The sequence below is a fragment of the Lithobates pipiens genome, unplaced genomic scaffold (genome assembly GCF_037356315.1).
Source record: "Lithobates pipiens isolate NorthernLeopardFrog02 unplaced genomic scaffold, aLitPip1_a1.2 Scaffold_18, whole genome shotgun sequence".
Taxonomy (NCBI): domain Eukaryota; kingdom Metazoa; phylum Chordata; class Amphibia; order Anura; family Ranidae; genus Lithobates; species Lithobates pipiens.
Genome location: NW_027507758.1, coordinates 447,438,009 through 447,457,076, shown reverse-complemented (window position 1 = coordinate 447,457,076; position 19,068 = coordinate 447,438,009). Strand labels below are relative to the sequence as shown.

The window sequence follows — 19,068 nt, the reverse complement described above, 5'->3', positions numbered from 1 at the left end:
ATAGAAAAAACAAAAGAAAAAAACTTGTGGGTTTTCCTAATATTTTTTTTTAAATAATTCTCCTTTAAGGGGGCGTGAGAGGGGGTGTGTCCTATGTCTACATTATTTTATTAATAAATGTCCCTTGTTATCATCTCTAAAGTTGGGAGGTATGCTTGAGCTATAATCAGGGGATTGCATAATAGTATTCTAGAACTATTGAAAATGTATTAGAGCAAAGGACTTTTAGCTGATATCTGTACACTGCAAACTGCATTAACTAGCAGCTAGGCTTTCTTTCTTGAAAATAATGCTGAGTAGTTACTAGTTTATTTATTTCACAGACACACTTCTTAATCCAACCTTTTGTAATCTCCCACCAGTTTAACCAGATCTTCTGTTGAAATCTTGCTGCTGTCTTGTCTGAAAAGAGGGGAAAACCTGGCTTCTCGATCTAGGTTCCCAGAGTTGTCTTTAAATACTGATCTAGAACAAGGAAAGAACATTTTAAAAAGTGAACTGATACCTAGATGTATAATAAACATCAACATTTTATCTTCCAGATCAGATTTCAGTTCCTAGTATAAATGGGGAACACAGTATCAAAAATGTGATGCTGTTCTTACGCCTAAATTGAGGCAGAAGTGATGGGATCACAGTGGATAAATCTCAATGCTGGAGCCAACCCAGTGGCATCCATTCACAATTTACATATCTGTTATTGGTGGACATGCCCTGTACATGATGATCACATGAGCATACAGTGATGCTGAAGAGACATAGTGCTCTGCCAAGAAGTATAAGAAGCTGGTAGATAGTTCCCCTAAAAAGAATACACCAAAGTAACATCTCAGTTTTTAAGTACAGTATAGCTTTAAAATATGTTTCTAATTGTGGATAGGGTGGTAACTGATAGAACCTCTGTCAAGGAATTAGTGCTGCCTGTGATCCTGCTTGGAGATTCACTCTTATGCCGAGTACACACGATCGGACATTCCGACAACAAAATCCATGGAATTTTTTCCGAAGGTGTTGGCTCAAACTTGTCTTACATACACACGGTCACACAATGTTGTCGGAAATTCTGAACGTCAAGAACGCGGTGACGTACGACAAGCTGAGAAAATTAAACTTCAATAGCCAGTGCGGCTCTTCTGCTTGATTCCAAGCATGCATAGAACTTTGTACGTCAGAATTGTGTACACACGATCGGAATCTCTGACAATGGATCCAGATCTCAAATTTTGTGGGTCGGAAATTCCCATGGAAAATGTCTGATGGAGCCTATACTCGTCAGAATTTCTGACAAAAAGCTCCCATCGAGCATTTTCCACGGAAAATCCAACCACGTGTACGCGGAATAACTCTCTATCCTGATCAAGAGGGTGAAGGGAAGGAATTGTCAGTGAGGATCCTTGTTATATGGAGGGGGTAGTTCCCCTGGAAAAAGTATCTCTGGATGTAGCCCTTCCACACTAGTAAAATGTTTTGGCACAGAATTTTTTATATCATTTCAAGCAACAATGTGCTGCTGGATATAAGCAAAAGGCACTGCATCCAGAAAGTAAATAAGATCTAAAACAATAGTGTTTAAAATGTACTGCACAAAACTAAACAATACTAATTTACCTTACAGCCCATGCAAAAGGCATCCGATACTTTCCCAGTCGACTACAATGTTGCTTTGTTGTCTTCAGCAATTTCTGTGCAGACTGATACAAAAATTAAAGTAAATGTATGAGTCTCAGCTCTGTTTTAAAAATGTTATAAGGAAGGAAGATTAAAACCACCAAATGCAAAAAGAAAACACACACACACACACACATATATATATATATATATATATATATATATATATATATATATATATATATATATATATATATATATATATATATATATATATATATTATTGCTGGTCACTGTAGGTGTACCATACGTAATGCAAATTCTACAGCAGCAATGAAGTAGGGAGTTACTAAGACTGTGATGCCCACAAAGCATAGCTGCTGCAAGCTATATGTCCTAAATACTAGTAACTGAATGGTAAGGAATCTCCTTGAAATGGAGACAGGTGAGTTGAAGAATATGCTAATAACTGTTTTTGGACTTGTGGGCAACAAAATAGAAAAAAAGGATAATTAGTGTCAGAGGTAAAATAGACTATTAGATTACAAAGGTGATGTTTTAATTATGCATTTTCCTACTCTGTCTGATAACCCATGGGCCTCACTTTTCATTTGTTGAGGTGATTGAATAATTGCAACAATAGCTTGTTTGCATAATAACGACACCATAACAAACGTTAACCGCAAGAGAGGAGATAAGATATATAGGGGCCCTGCACAAAAGTGTACAACCCAAGAGGGAATGATATAGAACATATATAAAATCTTACACTGGGGAAAGGTCTGGCCATTAATGATCCAAAATACATTAAGTTAAAATGTACTCAGTAGCTAAAAATGGACCTGCCATGCAGCTTGAATAAATCAGAGCCACAAGTAAAGTGCTTAGAGGAGCATAGGGAGCAAATATCATTAATAGGTACTGTGGAATAAGTAAATGAAACTCAGAGGTCATCGATTGAGTAAACGGTAGGATAAATTGTAAGGAGATTTGATCAATAAAAAAAGGAATAAAGGAGTGGATGTAACAGAAATAAAATAGAATGTGAAGTGGCTAGGTTAGGGGGAGTGGTCTAGTATGGTGGAGTGAGAGCGCTGGATCGGTATCGCAGTGCACCCTTCAGTAGACCGGCAAACATTTCAGAAACCTCATGCAGCTCATGTCGAGGTGGGGAAAGACCACAGGAGTGCAGTACACTCCCGGCCACTCATTTATTACCTGATACCTTGCGGTAAGAAGAGATATGACACAGCCTCCGGACGCCAGTGTCAGCATGATCTCAGTAAGAGAGCCGCTCCCGGAAGTTTCACTACAGGCGCCAATCATGTACACGCTTCAGGTGCCAAGGACCGGGGTACAGGGAGGAACAAGGGAAGCACAATCTCCTATACTGATACAGGTAAACACCAGTGGAGAGGAACAGATATGCCTGCACAATGTACAGTGGTGTGAAAAAGTGTTTGCCCCCTTCCTCATTTCCTGTTCCTTTGCATGTTTGTCACACTTAAGTGTTTCGGAACATCAAACCAATTTAAACAATAGTCAAGGACAACACAAGTAAACACAAAATGCAATTTGTAAATGAAGGTGTTTATTATTAAAGGTGAAAAAAAATCCAAACCATCATGGCCCTGTGTGAAAAAGTGATTGCCCCCTAAACCTAATAACTGGTTGGGCCACCCTTAGCAGCAACAACTGCAACCAAGCGTTTGCGATAACGTGCAATGAGGCTTTTACAGCGTCCTGGAGGAATTTTGGCCCCCTCATCTTTGCAGAATTGTCCTAATTCAGTTACATTAGAGGGTTTTCGAGCATGAACGGCCTTTTTAAGGTGATACCACAACATCTCAATAGGATTCAGGTCAGGACTTTGGCTAGGCCACTCCAAAGTCTTCATTTTGTTTTTCTTCACCCATTCGGTGGTGGACTTGCTGGTGTGTTTAGGATCATTGTCCTGCTGCAGAACCCAAGTTCGTTTCAGCTTGAGTACACGAACAGATGGTCGGACATTCTCCTTCAGGATCTCTTGGTAGACAGCAGAATTCATAGTTCCTTTTATCACGGCAAGTCTTCCAGGTCCTGAAGCAGCAAAACAGCCCCAGACCATCACACTACCACCACCATATTTTACTGTTGGTATAATGTTCTTTTTATGAAATGCAGTGTTCCTTCTACGCCAGATATACTTGGACACACACCTTCCAAAGAGTTCCACTTTTGTGTCATCGGTCCACAGAATGTTGTCCCAAAAGTCTTGGGGATCATCAAGATGTGTTGTGGAGAAATTGAGACAAGCTTTGATGTTCTTTTTGCTCAGCAGTGGTTTTCTCCTTGGAACTCTGCCATGCAGGCCTTTTTTGCCCAGTCTTTTCCTGATGGTGGAGGCATGAACGCTGACCTTAACTGAGGCAAGTGAGGCCTGCAGTTCCTTGGACGTTGTTGTGGGGTCTTTTGTGACCTCTTGGATGAGTCGTCGCTGTGCTCTTGGGGTAATTTTGGGTGGCCGGCCACTCCTGGGAAGGTTCACCACTGTTCCATGTCTTCGCCATTTGTGGATAATGGCTCTCACTGTGGTTCGCTGGATTCCCAAAGCTTTGGAAATGGCTTTATAACCCTTTCCAGACTGATAGATCTCAATTACTTTCTTTCTCAATTGTTCCTGAATTTCTTTGGGTCTCGGCATGATGTGTAGCTTTTAAGGATCTTCTGGTGGACCTTACTGTGTCAAGCAGCTCCTATTTAAGTGATGCCTTGATTGTGAACAGGTGTGGCAATAATCAGGCCTGGGTCTGGCTATAGAAATTGAACTCAGGTGTGGACAACCACAGTTATAGTATGTTTTAACAAGGGGGGCAATCACTTTTTCACACAGGGCCATGATGGTTTGGATCTTTTTTCACCTTTAATAATAAACACCTTCATTTACAAATTGCATTTTGTGTTTACTTGTGTTGTCCTTGACTATTGTTTAAATTGGTTTGATATTCCGAAACACTTAAGTGTGACAAACATGCAAAGGAACAGGAAATGAGGAAGGGGGCAAACACTTTTTCACACCACTGTATGTCATATACTGACGCAGGGAGGTGAGCCAGAGAATGAGCTAGACATCAGACAGCTCATTCAGGCTCTCCCTACTAAAGAAGACATACAAAAACTGTTGATCAGTATAATGGGCGCATTAAGAGAGGGGATTGAGGAGGTACGTGCCAATGTAGTGGCAGTAGATCACAGAGTGCTTAAAGTGGAAAAGCAGCAACAAATGTCTGATTCATGGTTAGAGATTATTGAAGAAAAATTACATAAACAGTACCAGAGACTAGTTATGTTATAGCTACAATCAGAGGAATCCGAGAACAGGAGTAGGAGGAATAAAGAGGCACCAGAAGAGATTGAGGGGCTTGACTTAAGAGATACAGTGGTGTCTATTCTAAATGAAATATTGAAGAACCCCCAAATACCCTAATTGAGCTGGACCTAGTGCACAAAGTCTCCACTATTCGTAACCTATTCGTAACCTGGCTCAGAAGGACCCATGGAACGTTTTGTGCAGGGTGCATTTTTTCAGGGTAAAAGAAGAAAAAAAATGTTTTCTTTTTTTTGGGTGGACCCCCCTTTTGGTTTTTTGTATTTCTGTGTGTTTTTCTTTTTTTTTCTTTGTCCGAGAGTTATGGGTGAAATGGATTAGTTTTAGTTTTTTGTTTAAAAGGCGAAAGAATGTAGTAAATAGAATTGGTTCTTTTTTTTTTTTTCTCTCCTTTTTGATGCTGTGGTCTTCTCACTCCCCCAACCCTCATGGATTGGAGGGAGAGAGGAGAGAAAAAAGAGGAAAAGGGGGGAAAAGGTAAAGGGGAGGGAGAGAGAAAAGGAAAGACATTTTTTGGGGGGGGGGGTATTTAATTAAAGGTATATGATCAAAGGGGTCACTAGTGGGACAGGTTAACAAACTTATAGAGAAGGGGGTTATGTATATACAAAAGTTTTTTGTGTGAACCTTGTTTTTTTTTCTTATTATTTTTCTCCCCCCTCCCTGGGAATTATATATATATATATATATATAATGCATGGACTGTATAGAAATGCATATACTGTATATATATATATATTATAATGGAGATATCTGCGATTTCAAATTCACTGCCACTACCTTTTCCAAATCTAGAACTCATATTACACATCCAGATAAAAAAAATAAAAAAATGGCAGACAGCGCTGTGACTCTCCATAACAACTCCCTTCTTGTGTGTCAGTGAAATTAAAATATATGAATATATGAAAAAGTGTCAAAATGATTGTCCAATCAAAAAGTCCCAAATCCAAATAGCACCTGTGTCCAGTATAGATGAATTCCAACTTCAAATGCAGTCTCAAAGTTCCATGACTCCACTCCTCCAATACACCACATGTAGAAGTGTTCACCCTCCTCACACCAGTTATCAGTCTCACTCACCAACTATTATTTCCTCTCACGTGAATGATCAGCAAATGCAGCTCACAAAGATGTTAATTTCATCACACCATAGGCTTTCCAGGATCACTTTCCTTTTGAGAGGTCTCTAAGCAGTTCATATTATAAGAGTAAGAGAAACTGCTCTGCCAGACTACTCATCCCCCACCACAGTTGTTATAGAGAGTCACAGTGCTGCCTCACATTTATTGTTTTGAGGTGAATGTGCTGAATAAAAAACAGAAATACCTCCACATACACTTCACAAATTTCCTTTAATTTCTTAGCTGGGTGTTTAGCTTTAAAATGCAGCTTGATTGTATTTGCAATGTAATATATCAAATCCAAACCATGACTTTGACTTATTTATTTCAACACTATGATAATACGATGATAACAAATTTTTACTGGGTCAAATATAGCCCTAGGACATTTGGCTGATGGAAAGGACTCAAATGCTTTACTACGTGACCTGCTAATGCATTTCTTCCTCATATGCAGCTCCCTGTTATAAATTATTTCTGAAAGGAATTACCCCCGAGAGTCATAGATACTTGTTCTACAAACTGGACTCTGCCCAAAGACAACATAATTTTTTTCTACTCATTACAGTTATTCTATTGTCCTCATATGACCATTTACTGTACTGTAGCATAAATGACAGAAGATCATGAAATCCTTGTGTACCATGATAACAAATCATATGAAGCGAAAATATATAGCATGCTATTGCAAGACAAAAAACACACAACATACTTTACTGGAATCAGAGTTCTTTATGTATGGTTCAGCACTACTAGCAATGTTTCCATTAAGAATTTTTTCTATTCTTGCAACTAAGATCACATCAACATGTGGATTGGATACAGAGAAAATTGCCTAAAAGAGAAAAGAAACAAATAAAGTTGGCTTTCAAATGGGGTCTACAATAGAACAAATATAGGATAAGATAATAAGATATCAAAGTAGATTCTCCAGTAAAAATCAAGGTCTGTTTAATATATCAGGGACCTCTCTCTAATAATTAATATATATTAATATATATTAATTAATATCAGATTTAAAGTGGTTTTGTTGCAGTAATTTTCTGTATTACGGCAAAAAAAAAAAAAAATCTTCTGTGCTGCAGGACCCTCCCAGTGCCCCCTTATGCTTTCCTGAGCATGATCTTGACCCAGCACTGTGCCCAAGAGCAGTGATTATTTCTCTCCACTCTCTCCTTTCTCACAGGGCCAATTGATAGCAGCAGGAGTGGGGCGGACCGAGTTGCACTATCTGTGTCTACTGACACAGGCAGCACAGATCGGGATCAAGTCCACAAGTCTGCCACCATAAGAAGCAGCTTCCTATGGTGGCACACTAAAAAGAGGAGCCAGGAGCACTGGCAGGGGACCTGAGAAGAAGAGGTTCGGGACTGCTCTGTGCAATTTTATTAAATAGCTAAGTTTTAATGTTTGTTATGTTAAGAAGAAGAAAACAGGTTTATAATACATTTAAATTGAAAAAGACCTTTAGGGAAGAAGTTAATAAATATAGTTATCTTACCCTGTTTTCTGTTATTAGTGCCTAAGCAAGGGTGATGTTATGTTATTTTTTCCATAAAGGTTTTTTTTTTTTTACTTTAAATCTACTTTTTTTGGGGAGGAGTTCTAATAAATTTGGCAGACCTTACCTTTTACTGCAAGGTTTGCTTTAAGCCAGTGTTAAATGGTAATATATCTCAATCTTGAACATACTGCCAGACTTACATAAAAAAATATGATCAACCTCTAATAAAAGTACACAGATTCAATCAGTGCAGCGTACATTGAAGGTGTAATAATGAAGGCTGCTTTTTTGGATATTGTGACTTTATTTTATGCACATAATAATACAAATCTACCTGTCTAGGGTACTGCATCCACTTTTCAGGAAAGCCACGGATCTGAGGCTCCTCAACTTCTTTTGACCGACTTGTGGATGGTGACATGGTACCATTCCTTATAGCTCCTGTAGATGGGCAAATCATTTGTCTGACAATGTCATGGTTCAGGTCTACATGGAAATCTGCTGACATCTTTCTCCCATCTTTAATGTCAAAAAGAGCCAGGTTTACAAAGAATGGTTCAATCTGTAAAAAAAAAACATAAATTAAGCACATAAATGATCAGGTTTCTAAATTAAAAACAAGTTTTCACAAACTATTTACACATAATGTGTAAATAGTTTTCACAAACTATTTACACATTATGAAATTGTTATAATCTGGGGCAGGTCTTAGCAAAACCCCTAAAGAAGTTGAGACAGCACATAATAGTACAAAACAAGGAAGTTATGGTTTAGCACAAGATACAGGCATAGGACAGGATAATGCACGCACAAATATGTAGACAAAATTTAAAAAAAAATTCTTTAAATTACACAATATTTTCTTTCTGTTTTTTACTGTGTTTATTTTCAGGTCAAGTGCTTGTGCTTAAATTCTATTACATTTTTTTTTTGTTTCTGGAGCACCAATCAGAAAGCAACTAATGTGCATCAAGCAGTATGCTATGTATGAAATATAAGGAAAACAACGTGCAATCGAAAAATTTAAGAATTAGCACACTAACATCCAAACTGTAACAATCTGAGTCACCAGTGGTTTGAGTACTCTGTTAGAAGTTAAGGCATTTATAATATAGTAAATATAAACTCAAATCTAGGCAATTCAAACTGCATGAGTGAAAAAAAGGCATACAAAGCGATAAAGAACAATGCCCTGATTGGTCAGATGCTAACCCCACTGCTTTCTTAAAGTGGTTGTAAACCTTTACAAACCACTTTGACCTACAGGTAAGCCTGGATTAAGGCTTACATGTAGGTCCAAGAAATATCTCCTAAACCTACATGGTTAAGGAGATATTTTACAAAAATAGGACAGCGCTGTGTATGGAGCAGTGATACCCGGAAGGAAGTTGGACGCTTCGTGCTACAGGGGACAGCAGTGACATCACTGACTCCTGTGTCAGGTAAGTGACACATAATGGGCTACTATGCAATGCATAGTAGCCCATTATGCTTTACCTTTGCAGGGAAACAAAGAGGATGTAAACCCATCAGGGTTTACTTCCTCTTTAAGTGTCGATGTGTAGAGGATTATAGGAAGCTAACATCAATTTTAGGAATTTATGCAAATGCTATGTAAAAATAAATGTAATTATTGTTTTAATTACATCATACATTAATAAAATTGTGTACTTTAACGTTATCATAAACCTTAAGTGTGTGAGATACATTTTTTTGATCCAAAACATATAATCATCTCCAAAAAATATTATCTATTTGGGATAAAAGCAGACCAAAAACCTTGTAGTCTTCCAACAACAAAAAAAGGGATCACATTTGAACTCCTGACTATAAATTATTCATCTGTGATGCAAAATAAGGGCCCAGTCACACTGTACCAAGTGTGTGTGCTGCAGTGTGACATGTTGGTAACCTATGTTGTGCATGCATCTTGGGGGACATCCTGTTCATTTTTATTGGTCCTCACTTTATGTCAACACAATAAACAATGCTCTTGACCCTTCAATGCATCATAATACATAAACGTGAATACGTGTGTTGCAGTGTGCTGTGTCAGGTATGTTTTTTTTTTTATATAATGGGCCCATGCAATGCAACAGGCATTGATGCGGCAAAAATACATGTCAACTACACTCATGCTAAACTGCACAATATGGTTTAAATGGGCCCTTAGACCCTAATATATATGTAGACAACATACTAGGAGTTAAATAATTCAGTCTAGCCTACCATTTGGTTTTAATATGAGAGAGTTCACGGACAACTTACATTTGTAACTGGTTCGGTGTCATTTTCCTTGAGGCAAGCCTGAAGATTCAGAGTAAGAGATTTACAAGATACCATAATCCTCTTAGCAGTCTTTTCCTCCAACGGTTTGATCACAGAATCACTTGCTGAGTTCTGGAGCTTTGTTATCTAAAAATATTAGCCCACACAGATTATTTGGAATGACAATGGCTTGTTACAGATTTGGCTAAAATGGATGCATTGTAACTGTGACAAAATCAGGAATCAAGGAATTAAGTTAAAAGGGCAAAAATTAACTAACCTATAGCAATAGCAATACAACTGCGTGTTTTTATTATATTTTATATAACACCTATTGTTTGATATTTCAATGTAGGTTAACTGAATTGACAGAATTGTTTAAAGAAAAGCAGGCACCAGTGGGTATGTAGCCCTACTGCTAATATTGTAGCCCTACTGCTCCTGGATTTCTTTAGTTTTAATTAAAGTTTTCTTTAGTTTTAATTAAAGTTTTCTTTAGTTTTAATTAAAGCAGGCCAGGCTGTTTCACAAGTTAACAGCACACACATCTATCATTGGTCAGGCTAATAGTTATGGGATTAGTACATCTACTTCTGAGCCACTGAGATAAAAGCTGCAGGTCTCATAGACCAATTGTGTCTCTGTCTCCCTTTCCTTCAGATCATTCACAAAACCCACAGCCAAAGGCTCCCGAGCAGCCGCGTATACAGTGGATACTGTACTAATCCCAAAATGTAAACAAGCAGCTTTGTGGGATGTATAAGAAGGTGTAAATGTCAGGAAGTGGGTTTTGAGGCATGCTCATTGTGCCTGGATTTGGGCTTTAATTGCCCATTTTTTGACTGATTCTGTTTAAAAACATATGCAATAACGTATAATGATAGCTGAAGAAAAATATATTTAATTAAACATAGAAACATGTATATGAGTTGGCTCCAGATAGAATTACTTACACATAAATCTGGGTCTAAAGAGAAAATGTTGTGTCGTTCCGAACTTCTAGACGATTTTATGCTTTCTTCACTCTCTGTAAGGTACTGAGCAAAGACAGTCATACTATAGAAATCTGTTTCAAGTAGCTTATCTCAACATTTGAGCTCCTTCAGCGAAATGTTTATTTTTTTTTTCAAATATGTGTTTTAAAAATGATTTTCTTAATCAGCAAGATATTAAAGAAAAAGCCCAGATAAAACATAAAAACATGAGAAACATATAGGGATATAAGAGATATCAAAAATACACTTCGTGGTAAGAAGTGGATATCTCAATAAGATTACTTAAAAGAAGGTGCCATCATCCTTAATAAGTACAAGACTTCAAAAATGGTGAAAAGGGACTTGGGAGGAACCGATATAGACTTTAGGGTACAGTAAACTCTTTTTATATAAATTTATTCACAAAAAATTGAAAGTATACAAAAACGAAGATTAAAAACCATAGACAGAGATTATATCCATACACTGAGATCTATATCAGCAATAACATCATAGCACAGTATAGTAAAATCCTAGATGTATAATGGCTATATATAAACCAAGTATAGTGAACATTCAAGTATATAATCACTGCAGTGATGAGCTGATATGGCATCCCAGAAAATTGTCCGACATGTTTCGCGTTCCAATGACGCTTCTTCTGGGGCGCAATAAAAACTCCCAGTTCTCTCTGAAGGTGGCGCTGGTGGTCAGAAAACTTGTATATAAAGATAGATACTGCATAGATAAAGTGCGGAATCCAGAAATCACTTTAAAAAGGGCCAGAAAGATCAAGGGCTGGCTTCTAAATGCAGCCAAAAAGCCCATACATGAATGGTATCTTTTGTTTGCAACCCAGATATAGTGCGCCGCACAGCATTATAGCATTAAAGATGTAAAAAGGTCTCTCAAACTTTGTTTTTGTATACTTTACATTTTTTGTGAATAAATTTATATAAAAAGAGTTTACTGTACCCTAAAGTCTATATCGGTGCCTTTAAAGTCCCCAAGTCCCTTTTCACCATTTTTGAAACATAAAAACATAACACTGAAATACAAATACAGAACACAGCTTACTAGGTCTTTAGGAAACCTGAACTGTTCAAAGTTTGTAAACTTCCATTGTTGACCTGAAGTGTAAAATGCCAGTTGCCTGGTTGGCAGCCTGAACCACTGGTGCCAGTACTAAGTCACCAACCTAGAACAAATATACAATGTATTAACTAGGCAAACCCCTTTTTTGTATTTTAGATAGAACAAGGGAGGGTTATAATGCCTGTCAAATTTTTTATCGCCATCTGTGTCCCATTGGAGAGATTTCCTTTACTTCCTGTCCAATAACCAAACAGGAAGTGGGAGGAAATCCCCGCAAATTAAGGGAATTCCTTGGGGACTCAAAGGTCACCAGAATTAGTGTTCCCTCGATTACTTTTCTGGGGACAACCCCACATTTTGGATTTTCTTTTACTTTCAATGATAATGGTAAATAGGACAAATAGAGAGGGTGGATCTCCCCAATGGGGGCATAGACAGCAATACAAACTGACAGGCGTTCCAATCCATCTCTACTCCATACAAAGCTAAAAAAAATACTTTAAGTTAGAACTTATCATCTTCATATTTGTCCTGTTTTAGAAATTCAGAAGGTACTGAATTTAACGGATCACCCTGATAACAAGGCAACTAGCATTTTCAGGATGAGAGACTGGCAATGACAGCCTACTTATTCCTCTCAGTACAGGTTTCCAGCCCACTAATTGATATGGTTTGGTTTCCAGTAACTTGAGGGTTTGGATATATAATTTTATATCACATCAGGATTATTACCAACGTACATATTTTTCCAATTTCTGCATGTGCCTGATCATTTAGGAAAAAAATATTCACATAACATACAAGTTGATCTAAAGGAAGAAGGTCATACGGTACAGAATGACTGGAAAAAACAACCCACATAAAGGTAAACTGATGATGATTCTGAGCATTCAGAGGTGTGATCAAGTAGCTAAGTTTCACAACTGTGAATTGGAATGATTAAATGTGCAATATCCTTGTACATTTACAAAGAAAGTATTCAGGTTCCTTTTTTTTACAGTACTACAGTAACTATCTGGCCTATCTGGCCCAAAAGACTTCTAATAGCCCTGCCCAATCTGACAATGAATGCAACACTGGAATTAAAGTCCAAAACATGCAAACTTCAGAGGAATATTAGCCCTTTCTAGAGGACACAAGTGACAGAACGCACTGACATGTAAGAGAGAGGATTTACGGGTGCAGGATACCCAAAAATAACACAAAAATTGTACAGCTATTCTAAAGCAGAAGTAATAGTAATAAGTTCCTCTATGTAATTGCTGGTCTTATGAGAGCAGACAGACAGATTTCTGACCCTCTAAAAGCAGTCACAGTATTTCTTGAGTAGTGATAGATCTCTCCCTAACAAATCTGTCTCTTGATCCTCTGATAGCAATCCAAGACACCTTGATCGATGGGTATTGAGTCCCTCTAAAAATGAGCAGTAATAGCTTCTACCCAGATTCTCTGGATCACTCTTTAGCAAAAAAAGATTAGATAGCTAAGGTTTTTAGACCTATAACACATACCCCCGGCTATAGCAAGGCCTTTGTGGAGAGACAGTCTAAATAGACAAACTTTAAAGACAACAGCCCAACAGGTAGGGAACACTCTGGAAATCTGATCCAAATATTTATCTTCACCCAAACCATACCTTTGAACAAGAATTTCAGGGACTGGTTGGGTCAAATACATATTCATATCTCACTGACTGTCCTATCCTCACTTATTACTGGAACCACATTCACATTAGCGGGCAGAAGCAATAAGCCAAGCGAGCTTAGGGAAGACCTACTGTAAACAAATGCTCATGTTGGTTACAGTCTAGCAGCAATCAACACTGAATTTGAAAAGGGACACAACAGCATAAGCCAGGGTCCCTGTAAAAAAGTTTAGAACAGTCTAAATAAAGGAATAAACAATACATTGCTATAGAGTTTTGGGGCTATAGCACTTTTAGGAATCAAGAGAATGTATGCTTCTATTGCAAATCATATGGCAAAGTGAGTTTTCTTGAGAGTATGTCTCTTATGGGTAGTGGCTTCCCTATGAAAATGGCAAGCCCTGCTATTGTTACTGCCACAGGTAATAACATATTCATCTATAATTAGTGCTTACATTTTTTTTCTAACATTTGTCTTTTTACTTAGATATGTCAGCATACTAATTTTAAAGTTATTATTTAACCACTTGAGATCCGCGCTATAGTAAAAAGACGTCTACAGCGCGGATCTCAATTTCCGGGACTACGTCTATTGACGTCGTCCCCTTTAAGAGTTCCCCGCGCGCTCCCGGGAGCGCGCATCGGGGAAAATCTGTGTTGGCCGTGTCCGCTGGACACAGCCAATCACAGATCGCTGTAAACGGCCAATCACAGCGGCCGTTTACAGCGCGATCGCCTCCTCCAATGGGTGATGATCTCAAATGTAAACAAATGAGATCATCACCCATTGCCGAACGTGTCTCCTCACACAGCGATAGCGTGTGAGGAGACCGAAGGTTTTTGTGAGTGTGTGAAGTGACAGTAAACTTATAAAAACCCGACCTGTGCCCAGATCTACCCTGCCAGTGCCCAGATCTACCCTGCCAGTGCCCAGATCTACCCTGCCAGTGCCCACCTGTGCCCACCTGTGCCCACCTGTGCCCACCTGTGCACCGCCAGTGCCCACCTGTGCACCGCCAGTGCTCCATCTGTGCACCACCAGTGCCCGCCAGTGCCCCGCCAGTGCCCGCCAGTGCCAGCCAGTGCCAGCCAGTGCCAATCGGTGCCCATCTGTACCAATCGGTGCCCATCTGTGCCTCAGCAGTGCCCATCTGTGCCGCCTAAGCAGTGCCCATCTGTGCCGCCTCAGCAGTGCCCATCTGTGCCGCCTAAGCAGTGCCCATCTGTGCCGCCTAAGCAGTGCCCATCTGTGCCCATCTGCTGCCTTATCAGTGCACATCCGTGCAATAAATCAGTGCACAATCTTTATGATTTGCACCATAGCTTGTAGACTCTATAAATTTCACACAGATCATATAATATGCAAAAATTTGGGTTATTTTTACCAAAGATGTGTAGTAGTATAAATTGTGGCCAAAATTTATGAAGAAAAATTGCTAATTTGCTAAATTTTGTCACAGAAACGAAGAAAAATTCATTTCTTTTCAAAATTTTCGGTCTTTTTTCATTTATAGCGCAGAAAATAAAAAACCGAGAGGTGATCAAATACCACCAAAAGAAAGCTCTATTGGTATGAAGAAAAGGACAAAAAAATCATTTAGTTACAGTGTTGCATGACTGAGTAATTGTCATTCAAAATGTGAGAGCACTGAAAGCTGAAAATTGGTCTGGGACTGAGGGGGGTTTAAGTGCCCAGTAAGCAAGTGGTTAATCCCAGTAAAATCAAATCCAAATTTCTGTTTTGCAAACTTTTACTGACATCCCCTGTTTGTTATTACATCTAAGATTATTAATGCAGACCTTGCACTAAATACACAAGGTCCACTTTTTACCAAGATCCCTCTCCCTCATGCTCAAATGCTACACTAAAATTAAAAAAAGGTAAGTTTATATAGTTACCCCCAGCTTCCATATGCAGTACCTAGGAGATGGTGATATTACTATTATTCCCCCCAATACAGAAGCTGGGACTAGGTTAATATATTAACTAACCTTTATTAAACACAAGCTTTTGTTTTTATTTAAGTCCAAAATTTTGGCATGGGGAGAGGGCCCTCAGTAATTACATAAGTGGACCTTACCTGTAGTTCAAGGTCCACCTTAAGGTGTACATATACCTATTGTACTCATGAGATGTTACTGAAGTGTTCACTTTATCTTACCTTTGCAAGGTCAGGGTTGAGAGAATTATCTGCACCGTCAGTTTCCTCATTTTGAGATTCATAATTCACAAATGGCTCTTCTGATTCCTCTGAGAAAAATGTAATTTATGAATCATATTACAGCTTACACATAAATCTAATATGAACAAACAAGCCATTGCTTACATTTTCCTATTCATTTACAATAAAGGCTTTTTACTAGCAGAGTCAAACTTTGAGGCCTACGGTACACTGTGCAAGTTTTAAGTTAAACTAAAGCCAAAACTTTTTTATTTAGTGTTAGGGGATTAGAACACCTGTAAGTTTTTATTGCTCTTCGTGTCCCTGTTTGGGAGATTCATCCTCTCTATTTGTCCTGTTTAACATAATCATTGAAGGTGAAAGTAAAATAAAAACTCAAATTTTGAGTTGCCCCCAGAAAAGTAATAAAAAGGAAATCTTCCAATGGGGATACTCATTCTGGTTACATGGGGGTCCCCAAGGCATTGCCTTAAAGTGATTGTAAAGTCTTGTTTTTTTTCCTATAAAAATAGCAAACATGTTATACTTACCTGCTCTGTTGCAGTGGTTTTGCACAGAGCAGCCCAGATCCTCCTCTTCCCTGGTCCCCCTTCTGTGATCCTGGATACTCCCTCCTGTTGAGTACCCCCACAGCAAGAAGCTTGCAATGGGGGTACTCAAGTCGAGTCACAGCTCCCTGTGTCCATTCAAACCTTCAGACTTTACAATCCCTTTAATTTGCAGGCATTTCTTCTCACTTGCTGTTTGATTATGGGACAGATAGTGAAGGGACATCTCCGCAATGGATATGTTGAGAAAACATCTGACAGGGGATATAACCCTTCCTTTCTCTATTCAAATTAAGTTTTTTTATCTATAGTTCTACATTGTAACTCAAAGGTTGATTCAAACCTCTAAAAAGAAAGAGACAATGGGGTCGATTTACGAAAGGCAAATAGACATTTTGCAAATTCATTTGCATTACTTTTCGCCAGAGCTTAGTGAATGTGGTGAAAGAATACCCAATCAGCTGCAAGGAGAATTACAAAAACAACATTTTTCTTTCAAATGATTAGATCTTACAAATCTGCAGATCTTCACCACATTCACAAAAATTTGGGAAAAATTTGTGCAACTGCACTTGCAAGGTGCACAGTCTATTTGCCTTTAGTATATCAACCACAGTATATGCAATAGTTTCACAACCTTCTTTGCAGTGATCCATTCAGTTCAGGATTGCCAAATGCCCGTGAAGTGGGTGCCCAGATGTATTTCCATGCAAAAAATACTTCACTGTCTATTAGGTCCTCTGTTACACCCAGAGTAAACCACTTTGCTGGATTCTTTATGATAATGTTAGAATAGTGCTAAAAGTACCCATAATTTGGAAAAATCCCCTCTAAATATTACAGGTTAATATAGATAATATCAGATTTAGGAGCAGATAAAGAGGACTGCCAGTTGACTTCTTTGGGTCACAGCACTTTGCACACCACTCTTAACTCTATCAAATAAATCCTTTAAATTGGTTGTAAACCCTTGCAGACCACTTCGACCTACAGGTAAGCCTAGATTAAGGCTTACCTGTAGGTCCAAGAAATATCTCCTAAACCTACACGGTTTAGGAGATATTTGCAAAAAGACAGGCACTGCTGTCTACGGCGCATATGCCGTTAGTGGCGGCTCCCATGCGCATCCAAGGGCGTGACGTTATCGCGGCTCCGCCCAATCACAACTCCGGAGCCACAATACCCGGAAATAAGATGGACGCTCCGTGAAAGAGGGGACAGCGGTGAAATCGCTGGCTCCTGTGTCAGGTAAGTGACACATAATGGGCTACTAGCAATGCCTTGTAGCCCGTTATGCTTTACCTTTGCAGGGAAACAAAGAAGAAGTAAACCCCATCAGGGTTTACTTCCTCTTTAAAACAAAGAAGACATCCTCATCAAATAATTATCTAGTTAAAGAAAAATGAATTGTTTTGGCATCAGTTCCCATCTACCCCTCTGCTGTTTCATTCTGCAGTATGAACACATCTATGTTACTACTGGGGACGTGTTTTACAGAATTCTCTTCTTCTAGACATTACCCAAAGAATTCAATTACTCTAAAATAAAGAGATCTTGCCAAATTAACTGCACATTGTAGATTCTCATCATTGGAAATAATTAGATTGTGTAAGGAATATTGCTTGTACCGAGTTTATGATCGGATAAATCTGTGCTTTTCCTTTCTGGAATAGTTCCTTCTGGATTTATTTGTAAGATTTTGTTGAGAGTAGAAATCCAGTCATCCATATCCTGCTCGCTTTCAGCTGCCAGCACAAAGTATGTCAGATCATTCATTTTCAGCTCAAAGGCATGCTTTCTAAGCTGTTTATTCTGATACAAACAGAAAGAGGAAAAATATCCCATTCCCAAATTAGATATATAGAAAGACAATGGAAGACTATCATAAATGACAAAAGGAACCAGCAATTAATGTTATATCATATATAAGAGTATGGGACCTGAAGGGGTCTCCACTTTAAACTAAAGGTGATTAATTTCTAAAGAATGTATATGAAACAAACTTAAAGTATAACAAACACACATTTAGATATAATGGCACCCACAAAGCACTATTATTTATTTAATAAATGAGCCACAACAATGGGTTTTACTCTTAGCAACAATTTTTTCCAGTCCTGGAGGAGCTGGGAATTCGCTAATCAGAACAGATTTACTAACAATTTACAGTATGAAAGGTATTTAAAGGGAATAGCCTGTCATGTCATAGTTTTTATTTATTTTTTTATAAAATGGCCTGCTTGAAGTAAAAATCGTATTAATCAGTGTGAATGCAGTTAGACCTTATTTTTGTGAATAATTTGCAAGTATATATATATCTATATGGCAGAAGGGATATTTTCCCATAACATACATATGCAGGTTCAACTTACTGCTTTGAAGTGCTACATAGTGACTGCACATTACTGCTGCCTTTCACAATGCAAGGCTATGAGTTGGCTAACTCCATGAAACACTGCTCACCTTATGCGATTGATATGTTTTCTCATCATTTGTTTAAGAGTGAGAAATGGTTACTGCACTAAGCCACTAATAGCTCTTTCGGGTGGCTAATTTACTATAACAAAAACATGGAAGCTTGAAAAAAATTTAAAGTCATCACAGTACAGTTAGGCAGGCCATACATTATACATTTTTTTTTTCACTTCAAACAGTGGGTTGAAAAAAAAAAAATGTGCCAACTCCCCCATCCACACATTCAAGGTAAATTGGTCACTTTGCTATTGTGTTCTCACAACGGGGAGCCCTCCCT

At 38.3% G+C, this 19,068-nt stretch overlaps 1 protein-coding gene across 6 annotated transcripts in view; it reads right to left on the bottom strand.

The window, feature by feature from the left end:
- Positions 1-19,068, bottom strand: part of DOCK10 (dedicator of cytokinesis 10) — a 412,410-nt gene that overhangs the window by 166,381 nt on the left and 226,961 nt on the right. For all 6 annotated transcript variants that reach the window (XM_077488206.1, XM_077488203.1, XM_077488204.1 and 3 more), the window contains exons 8-15: positions 17,945-18,128; positions 15,748-15,836; positions 10,825-10,908; positions 9,872-10,018; positions 7,938-8,165; positions 6,812-6,934; positions 1,609-1,691; positions 343-465 (exon numbers count right to left, since the gene is read on the bottom strand). In XM_077488206.1, coding sequence (XP_077344332.1) covers positions 343-465; positions 1,609-1,691; positions 6,812-6,934; positions 7,938-8,165; positions 9,872-10,018; positions 10,825-10,908; positions 15,748-15,836; positions 17,945-18,128 — 1,061 coding nt within the window. The remainder of the gene's footprint in view (positions 1-342; positions 466-1,608; positions 1,692-6,811; positions 6,935-7,937; positions 8,166-9,871; positions 10,019-10,824; positions 10,909-15,747; positions 15,837-17,944; positions 18,129-19,068) is intronic.